The sequence below is a fragment of the Diachasma alloeum genome, unplaced genomic scaffold (genome assembly GCF_001412515.2).
Source record: "Diachasma alloeum isolate Michigan unplaced genomic scaffold, Dall2.0 Dall_scaffold_00661, whole genome shotgun sequence".
Lineage (NCBI taxonomy): Eukaryota > Metazoa > Arthropoda > Insecta > Hymenoptera > Braconidae > Diachasma > Diachasma alloeum.
In genome coordinates this window covers 137,694-148,565 of record NW_021680793.1, presented here as the reverse complement: position 1 = coordinate 148,565, position 10,872 = coordinate 137,694, and the positions used below count along the sequence as shown (strand labels likewise).

The window sequence follows — 10,872 nt, the reverse complement described above, 5'->3', positions numbered from 1 at the left end:
CAGGGTTGCCAGATACTTGGGGAGCCGAACCGCCAATACGTGGTACTGGTATAGCCCAAAAATAGCCCCCTCCAACATTTTCCCCGCCAATTCCCGCCTACTTCAAACAGGAAAATTGGAAAAACTTATTATATGCGAAAAATCCAGTATAATACAAATAAAAAAAATTATAGCATATTAAACTCTTTAATCTTTAATCTTTCATACAAACTATATTCTCAGGTGTAGATAGCTACGAGGGTTCAATTTAAGAATGTCTTACACCCTTTTCGACAAAATTCACGCTTTTTGAATTTTTCTGGCAAATTGTTCATGGGACACTTAATGACTCACGAAACTTCATGATTGTACAATCATTTTCCTGCGTTTTTTCTAAAACTTTTCGGAAATTCACAACCTGTAGAAAAAAATGCAGGGAAATGATTGCACTACCATGAAACTTCGTGAGTCAATCAATAATGATAAAACGCTAAAACGGTATATTATTTCGCGTCAATCCGATCAATAATTTGCCAGAAAAATGAAAAACGTGAATTTTGGCCGAAAGGGTGTAGTGGAGTTCAACAAGTTCAATTATACGAACGTCAATTATAGTACAAGGATCAACCGTGTCAATATTATGTGCTGGAACGAATAATGGTAGTTAGGCCCGGTTGCACCGAGCCCTGTTAGCTATTTTTACCCCAAGATAAATTTATCCATGTGTAATCCTTATGGACTAATAGACCGTATTCTGGCGGTTTAGTTAACGGACGATGGTGCAACCGGACCTAAATTGTTAAGCTTTATTGAATTTTCCACATTATCATTTGCGGCCCTGGAAAATTAAAAATTTGGCGATGCCCCATTGGTAAGCCATTTGGTAACACTCGTGACGTTTGACTCTCGTGAAATTTGACTATCCCTTTGTGACCCTCGTGATGGTTGACTATCGTGAAATTTGACTATCCCCGTGTGACTTTTTTGTTGTTTGACTCTCGTGAAATTTAACCATTCCCTTGTGACCCTCGTGACCTACAATTCCGAGTGGAATTCTTTCCCCAGTCCTACAGTATGTTATATTTCAAAAAATCATGCCGCCAGCATATAGCCTACTTGGCGGGTTATAATTTCAATTCTATTTGAATTTATTTAATGACTAAAGGTGGTTAGGCAGCGTGCTGAGTTGAATTTGGAGTGAGAATTTCCGTGGTTCCCGGTAGCTTAGTCGGTAAGAGTGCCCGGCGCGTAACTGGGAGACCCGGGTTCGGATCCCGGCTGGGTGAATCGGAATTTTTTCTCTCTAAATTTCAATGCTATTTGAATTTTTTTTAGCCCGGAGAAAAAAATTTGCCTGCCAAAATGCATCCCAAATAGTCCATTTGGCTGTAAATAGCCCCATCTGGCAACCCTGGTCGATGCAATCGCCGCTCAGTGGCGCCAGTTGGAAACAAAAATTCCATAGATCACAAATTTCACGCAGTTCCTCCCAAGCACCCGCACATTTCGCACTTTGCACGACTGACTCTTCATAAAGTGCTTCTTGCCAAAGAAGTAACCTCAACCGTATACCCCCACTCTACCCAAATTCCCACCTATGCCAGTGCTCCTCACCACTGAAATCGAGGTTACTTCTTTGGTCAAATTTAGTATACCTCTCGTCATCTATATTATATTTTTAAAAAGCCATGCAACCATGCAGCCCGGCGTATAGCCCACTTGGCGGGTTATAGCCCGGAGCAAAAATTTGCCCGCCAAAATGCATCCTAAATAGCCCAATTGGCGGGAAATAGCCCAATCTGGCAACCCTGCCTACTGCCGAGTTACCCGCACAGGCAGTTTGTCCAGCCGTCAGATTCGACCGTGGCGGCATCCCTCCGTTGGGATCGAACTACTTTTGGCTTGGGGTCAGTCCAACCCCGAGATCTGAGCTTCTACTTTAGTCAATCCTTTTTGGCTAGAGCCTAAATAACACGGCGGGGAATCCCCGCGGAGATGCCCGGAGTCGCAGAGTGGCATGTGGTGACCAGACTAGGGTTAAGGTGTTTCTCCTGAAAAGTCAAAGTAATGAAAAAAAATTGGAAAAATCACGAGAAAAAATTCTGAGAATGCTGCATCATTAAGAATTCTTGCACATTCTTCTCAGTCTCAAGAAAAAAAATAATGAAATTTGGATGTTTTTGTAACCCCTCCAGCTATAACTTCCGAGGTTACCCCACTCTCAATTAGGGAAATTTCCATGGCACCCAAAAAAATACTGACCTATTGAAGAAAAACTAGTGGGTGATAAATTCAATCTTTCTTGAGAACACGTATAAGTTTCAGATTTTTTTCAGATTTCATAAGAAAGTTATTTGAACAAATGATTCGGAAAATTATGAGTTTCGAGGCGATTACGCTCTCACGCGCAGGCGCGTGATTCAAATGTCAGTCAGCACCATGAGAAAGCTATGGGTTGGACCATGGAACTGAGAGAGAGAAAACACTCAACAGGTTTACCAACTGGAGACGTATTTTAATATTATTTCAATAATTATAAAAACATCCAATAAAATTATTTGGTGATAAGAAAAAAATCAATCAATTCGATGAATAAAATCAATATTCAAAAAATGTTCAAATGCACACTTAAATAGTTACTTGAAAATTGGAAAATTTCGTGCTCAGCGATTGAATCAGGGCTCGAGAACAATAAGACTCCTCTTCCGTTTCACCTCCCTGTGATCTACAGGCGAAAAACCTTAAGTTGTCGACAACCACCGGCAACTCCTATGCTTTTTGAATGGAGAACATCGGTAACTGTCGACAAAACAACGGTAACTAGTTGTCGACAACACAACGATAACTAGTTGTCGACATATTATTCCCATCAGTTATATTGATTTTTGCAACCAGAATGATTACGAAAAATGAATTGAAAAAAGTATTTTGAATCTGATAGAAAAAAGGGTATAATAAAAGAGGCATCAACACCCTGGCCACTTGTGGCCGGGTGGCGCTAGTAGAAACATAAATGTCATTATATTTTCAACTTGTCAAGTATTTAAATACTTTTTACTGAACAACTCCGGCACGTGTCAAATAAAAACATCAGAGTTCCGTCGATCGGAAATGCCATGAAAACCCAACCTAAATGGCGGAATACCCATATATTTGTAGAAATAAGACCTTTCGGATAAAATGAGTGCAAAAATATGAAAAAATGAAGCTTTTAGGATCAATATTAGTCCGGACTTACAACCCTTGATGATTATTAACCCAAGTAACTTCGTTGGGTACATTGGCGGTCACACTGTCACATTTAGACTACGTGACCGCTAATGTGACAGTGTCCGGGGGACCCCCGCAAAATTAGACTGTTCACCCTAATAGAGTAATGCTAAAAATTTTTAACGACAAAGATTCCGAAAAGAATGAATTAATTAGTCGTTTACCTCATGGCGTTGCAGATACCTCACGGCACAGTTTCAATAACCAATTCTCCAGTGTATACCCCAGCAATGAACAACATTGCAACTGGTATTTCGCTGTCAGATGCTACTGCTATTGGAAAAATTACCAAAGTGCAGCCAATAGCTGGCGTTCTAATTAAAGACACGAATTTACCTGCATTTGTTACGATGCCACCAATGTCATCAGCTCAACTCACCAATCGCCTCAGTAATAGTCACACTTTGCTGGTGGATTCTGTCAATGAGGTTCCTAAAGATGACATTATCCAGGTAACCAGCAGGCTAGTGCCTTTGAAATCTTACAATTTTTTTAATCTCTTCAGTTGAAATATGGCTCTGATTTCTCTCATCATTGGTCCATCCCTCTTCTATCGTCATTCCTTATTCATCAATAATTGAATAATGTTTTTCTCTCACATTGTGTGTACGTCGATTATATCGTTTTAAGGATATCTTTTACAGTTTAGTACAGATCACACTATAGATTCAACCATTTTCAATCATTAAATTTGTCAATTAAATTGCGTGACAAAAATCTGAAAATCATGAATATTCAGCGTCACTCAAATCACATTTTGCACAGAATTATCATTTTTTCAAGCATTCGTTCGTTTATAGATGAATAATTTAAATTGATTAAACTTTCGGAAACCTTATTTTTTTTGGCATGAAATCGATTTCTGGTAAAATTCTGAATATGAATAATTTTGTTACCATTCCGAACAATTGATGTTTATAGTAGAAAATTGATTGTTTATGAATTATTTATAGGAAATGCTCGTAATTTTCAAAAATTGCAATTTTAAAATTATTTTATTAATCTTTCTCCAAATGTAAACTTTCTAATTTTTTTCAGATTTTTAAAATGTTTTTAACGGTTCAATATCAACATTCAAATTCAGACCTGTTAAAATAATACAGACAGTTTAAATAATAAAATCACTGTAAAATGTCTGCAAACTTTCAACATCATGGTTTTTTTTATGTCATCAGCTTCCCCTTCCCAGTGAAGAAATGGCTGCATCTGTTAATGAAATGACTCTACAATCGTTGAACCCCAATGGTTCCCCAGAGAATCCCCAATTCCTGAAGCAACAGAACGAGAAACGCCAGACTGTTCCACAACAGTCTTGGCCGTCCTTGGGACCAATTCACGAGATGGGAACATCTCTGAAAGCGTTGGCGGAGGCTAGTAACATTACCCTCGAAGCCCTGGAAGCTGCCATTCTACTGAGACAGAAGCAATTGATGGAGAAACATCAAGGGCCGACCACTACATCCACCACCACTACCACACAATCACCGATGAAGAAGTAAGAAATAGCTATTAGAAATTTCTTTTACACACTCATATCGAAATAACTATTGTTAGCGCCAGGGATGCGAATGACGCACGTTTTGAAATCTGTCAAGTCACAAAAATATAACGGTCATGTGACGTCATGTTTTTTCATGTCATAATTTGGGTCACACTGTCGACTCACATATGATAATCAACTAGTTAGATGTAATGTGAACGTCATAAATTTTTCTGTTACAAAATTTTGTCACAAATTTTCAAATTGCACCGATTTTGGTGCAAGGGTTTACTTGCCAAACGTGCCCATCGCCTGAAGGCCTTCAGGCAGAGAATGTTGAATTTGGAGTGAATTTTTCAGTTGAAAATTTCCGTAGAATATCCGGTTTCAAAATTGTGTTATTTTCAGCTGAATAGCATGTCAAAAATTGTGATGAAAAATTGGTGTGAAATCATTATTTTTATTCATTAATCTCACTTAATCAATAAACTCATCACTGATTTTTCTTTTTTAAATTGAAATACGACTGACACGCATGTTGATGCTTTGTGATTGTCCATCCATGGAGGTAATTATGGGGAATTTTCAAATTTCGAACTAGTTGCCGCCATCTGGGGTGCCACTAATTAGATGGGATGTGACGGTCAGGGTAAAACAGTCACGGTTGTATCATGTGATAATAAATTGCCATGGTTGGCCGGGTCACATGACCGTCACTGACGTGTCATGGCATTTTTTCGCATCCCTGGTCCCGACTCAAATGTCAAGGCTATTTCCGAAATTCAAATACATTGTAGAATGTTTGAGAGAGTGATGAAGGGTCTATCAGTGACTCGAGACGTGTCGGGACGTTGCTCGACAGGAGTTCACGCGATGTTGTTTTCTCAAGTATTATTTTGATTACAATTTCATTTATTACTTTACGTTACAATTGAAAGTGCACGATCGATTTGATAGAGACATTGTTTGTAACGAGGAAGAGTGCAATATTTCTTATATTTCTTATTATAGTCCTTCGTTATCCAAACGGTGTTACGAATAATTCAATTCACTCCTGTCCTGTTAACGAACTAATTGTGTTTTACGAACTAAAGAACAATATACGCTACCACTATTTCGGTCCATGAGAGATGTGTAGCGCACGCCGAAGGCCCCCCCCCCCCATTTTTCATCACAATGTATGTTTAAAATTGAGACTGGTTCGCGGTATGGGCCAGTCAGGAATAATCGGGTGAGGTCGGGTTTAGAGTTCGACAGGCTATTGGAGTCGACCGGCCCTCGAGGGAGTACGGATTCATCAGGCATAGAGTTCACATTGGTCTTTGGAAGACACGTAGCGGTATCAATTCATCACGTATAGAGTATACATCTAGGTATTCACGCTCATCAGTGTAAAATGGTATCAGTCATCAATCGTTATTATCACGGTTATTTAATCTTCAATTATCCGGTCAAATAATGAGTTATCTGCGGAAAATTATCAGTGTCATCTGTGGAACATTTATGGTGCAAATAGTGTAAATATCTTTCAATTTGGTGGCATACAGATTCGCCTTGCAGCTAAAATCTCTTTAATTTCACATCCCGGCTCAATCATCCACTCACTTCCTACTCCCGATCCACCCAAAACCTGGCAAATTATCATCAATCCTTAACAGTCTGGAAAGCGGTATTTTCCGCACGCGAAACGTGAAAAATTCCTACAGAACACCGATAGAATGTTATAGCGAATGAATTAGCTTCCTACTCAATTTTTTTATACGTTAATTAAGGTAAATAAATAATGATCTATGTGTTTATTGCAGCAATTATAACAACGCTGGAACCACAAAAGTCATGAACGCTCCTCGGGAGTACTACCCGATGGGTTACGATAAGAACTTTGACGACAATTTCGCTAGTCGAGTTGATCTTCCAGATACAAGTTTCTATTGTGGGGATCAGAAACATTTCCCAGGTCTCTATGCCGATGAGGATTTAGGCTGCATGGTCTTCCACGTGTGCGCTTTAACTGACGACGGCCTAATAATGAAGAGTTTCCTTTGCCCAGAGTCAACTCTATTCGACCAAACGATTCTTAAATGCAACTGGTGGTTCTATGTTGAGTGCAAAAACTCTAAGAGCTTGTACGACAGCAATATCCCCATCAGCAAAAGCTATCAACTCATGAAAGCGCTCGCTTTCTTCTCAGCTTACAAAAACCATGACAACGCAACTTCTCGAGCCGATAAAAGCGGCTCGTGAATTAATTAAGCAATCGTAGCTCTCACCAAAATGTATTTTATCAGTCTTAATTCATGCTCAAGTATCTAAGGGTTAATACTTACATAGAGGCAGATGGGATTCCGAATCTTTGATCGGAACATTATAAGTAAAATTAGAGAGTGGTGGTCAAATTACGAATAATTCTGGAAACAAGTGGGTATAGGATTGGAATCTTCTAACTCTATTCCAGAAATTATTTTGTAAATAGAGTGAATAGTCCAATTATGGAACACTCAAGGCTTTGGAGATTCAGACAATGGTTTGGAAATGAACTATTGTTTGAAAAAATTGAAAAAAAATATTGATCGATTCCAAATTCAGTAGGCTTCTGAAAAAAACGAAAAAATACATTATGTAATGAGAAATAATTTGGAAAAATGAAAAATTATGTTCAAGTCCAAAAGACCTATTACGGAACATTAGAATTTTGTGAGACGGTGAAAGGTTAGGAGCGCGAAGTAATAAAGATATTTTTGTAGAAAAATGTCAACAAGTTCAGATTATAATTGAAAATTCCAATTGTTATGCAAAGAATAAAATTTACTAGTGCACAAACGTAAAAATGAGTAATGTCGATCACATGAACATATAACTCGACTTTCTTCGTATATGAATTCGTCAGAACAATTTAACAAGGAATAGAAACATAAATGTCATTATATTTTTAACTTATCAATTATTTATATGCTTTTGACTGAACCACTCAGCCATGTGCCAAACGAAAACATCAGTGTTCCGTCGATTGGAAATGCCATGAAAACTCAACCCAAATGGCGGAACACCCATACATTTATAGAAATAAGAACTTTCGGATACAATGAATGCAAATATATGAAGAAATGAAGCTTTTAGGATCAATATTAGTCTAGACTTACGCCATTTGATGATTATTAACACAAGTAACTTCGTTGGGTACATTGGCGGTCACACTGTCACATCTAACCAATCACCTGGCGCAAAATGGCTGAAAATAACAGCTGGCAGGGTTTATTTCCATTATTTAGCGAACAACAGCAGATAGACCACCAAATCTATTCTCATATAGATGGAAATTAGACTTGATTAAAAAAAAAATCAAATCCATAGAATAAGTATTATTCAAGTATTCCGTTAATTGGGGGGAGGGGGTTCCGCAATTGGACTGTTCACTCTATCCCGGGAATTAGAGAGCTGGAAGAAATTTTTTGTAACGAATTCTATCAACTATAAAAGTTTTTCGATAAATTCCTATGGGTATTTCCCTTTTTTGAGGACTCGTTTTTTTTCCTCAAATTTTTCGAATTGTTAATGCAATTGGTTGAATAATTGATGATTAGACGCTGAGGCTCTTGCCTACTGCTTTAAGATGTTTGTATATATAATTTATTATTTAATAATTAGAGGATTTTAGCGATTGTAATTCTAGTTTTCGTACAGGGTTATTAAGGTTTTGGTGAGTATTCTCATAATAGTAACTGTTGAATGGATTATTTTGCTACTACTGATTAGGATCATGAATTGTGTAAATAATTTGTACGGAAATGTGAACGAAAATGATGTTTTTTCTACTTTTTTGTTTTATTAAAAATAAGCATCGAATATCCATATATAATGATTGGTAATCAATCGGATAAATTGAATTGGATAAATTATCAATGATATTGTGTTTTTTATTTATCTTCTTTCCTATTTCTGAAAGGAAAGTTGGGCGTTGAAACGCAATGAATTTGTCACTAAATACTAATGCGTTATTGCGCGGATAATTTTCACAAAAAAAGTGTCTGAAAAAAAATGGAAATATACCTTTTATAGTTAAACATTCATGATCAAATTTGAGATTTAACTATGAATCCATTAGCCCTGTTGATGGCGATATTGATTGTGGAATCATCTCCATGATGAGAGACGACCAGAGAAAGAAAGTAAAAGATCCCTTTTGTAGACACTATGGAAGCCTGGGGTGTTCCATACTACTTCGAACAATCGAAAGACTTTTTTTTTCAAACTTCATGAAAAATTGAATATGTTGTCGATTTATTCCATACATGCCTTGGATAGTTATTAACCCACTGCTTTGCATAAGTCTCGAATCGTCTCGGTGTGAGAGGAGTGGGGGGTCCGTCCGAGTATTAGTGCGCCATAAGAGTAGCACGCTGGCGCACGCACACTACTACAAAACGGCGAAAAGTGGGGTACCGTGAGACGAAGCAAAGGGTTAAAAAGTTTTTTTTTTTTTTAAAATTGTTGGAAATCAAAATTTCAGGTTGGGATCAGATGATTTTTTTTTCATTATAACTTGATAAATATTAATTTTATCAAAGAAGTGCAATAGAACTTTTTAATTCAAAATAGATGTAAGTTTCGGAGAAAAAATCCAGACTCGAAAGACTTGAATTTACAATGAATTAATCAATAAACAAATTAAGAAGTTAACAAACGAAAGAAATTATTACGACCCGTATATTGATATTCTACATTAGCCCCGGGGCTATCTACACGGTCAAGCTTTATATGTTTTTAAAATATAAATTATATGGAAAGCAGGACGCAACTTCCCTTTCAACTTCCCGAACCTCTTATACGAGGGAAACAATTAAATAATCATCAATAATTATGTAATTTATACCTTAAGAACATCTAAGGTTTGACCGTGTAGATAGCCCGGGGATAATGTAGATGAAATTACTAACAAAACATGAGGATATAGTGCAAAGAAATCGAAAAATCATTCTTACTAGTCCTTCCAATAATAAATAGAGTGGATAAACGAAAGGTGATAAAAAAATTTGTCCTTTCCGTCCGCCGTGGCGAACAATATTATAGACCACTCGGACATAAATTTTGATGCCGATGTGAAGTTCACAGGGCGAGCCGAAGGCGGAGTCTGTACTCACATTCGTTGAAACGGAAATTTGGGCTCTTGTACTCTAATGTACTATTTTTTGCTTGAATTACGTCAAATGATCATTTTTCGGCTGTTTTATTTTGCTCCACTGTTTCATTTTGCCCCGCTGTTTTATTTTGCCCCACTCTTCCCTATATGTTATGGAGTAGGTATCGAAGAATTGCCGATACAATTGACGTTCTCTAATCTCCAGTAGTTCTCGAGATATTAAGTTTTTTATGAAGCTGCGGCAGTCGCCGGTTTTCCTCGATACACGCTAAGTTAGGGAAACGCGCTGAGTGAATCATACCCAATGGAGTCTCAGCGTGGTACTTTCTTAGAACTTCAATCAACAACGAATGTCGGGAGATTACACAACAAGTACTCCTGATTTGACAATACTTATTTACAATGAAATGATTCCCGGAAATGTACAATTCACTGGTGCACAAGGCCAGCCACAAAAGAAATTATACGTTTTATGACTCACATACTGGTGGCTTCATACAGTTTAGGTTTCAATTAGTGCAATGTACGTGCCGAGTNAGGGGGGGGGGGAGTACTAGTACCTATAGTCATTCAGTGTAAAACTTTTTCTCTTGATCAATTTCAGATCCATAACGTCGTGTAGTATCGAATCAATAGTGAAATAGCCATGTCGGATGCATGTAACATTATACATTTGAAAATGTTCCCCCAGAGTTAGTTAATAAATTTGTCTTATTTTTTGTAGATAATGTGTTATCATTTGAATTTGACTCAATTGAATTCAATCGTAGGCAATCAATTACAATATATTTATTCCCCAGACACCGAGAACCTACACCAGGCATCGAAGATAGTACCAAGTCCACTCACTGCAGCACGTTGACAGGTCCGCTCTAGCCAGCCTAGGCTCATAAAGAAACTCAGTATCTTGGGAACTAGAAATTTTCGAAATTTTTGGAAAATTCAGCAATAGTGCCACTTGAATTCGCAATTTTGCGAATTTGAATCTAATTTAAATTGCAAATTC

The 10,872-nt window shown here is 37.5% G+C and overlaps 1 protein-coding gene across 1 annotated transcript in view; it reads left to right on the top strand.

Moving 5' to 3' along the window:
• LOC107044015 (probable serine/threonine-protein kinase yakA) overlaps positions 1-8,634 on the top strand; it is a 26,131-nt gene extending 17,497 nt beyond the window's left edge. Inside the window, exons 5-7 of the mRNA XM_015265743.1 lie at positions 3,429-3,701; positions 4,425-4,744; positions 6,535-8,634. Of these exons, the coding sequence (XP_015121229.1) occupies positions 3,429-3,701; positions 4,425-4,744; positions 6,535-6,973 (1,032 nt within the window). The 3' untranslated portion in view covers positions 6,974-8,634. The remainder of the gene's footprint in view (positions 1-3,428; positions 3,702-4,424; positions 4,745-6,534) is intronic.
• The last annotated feature ends 2,238 nt before the right edge of the window (positions 8,635-10,872 follow it).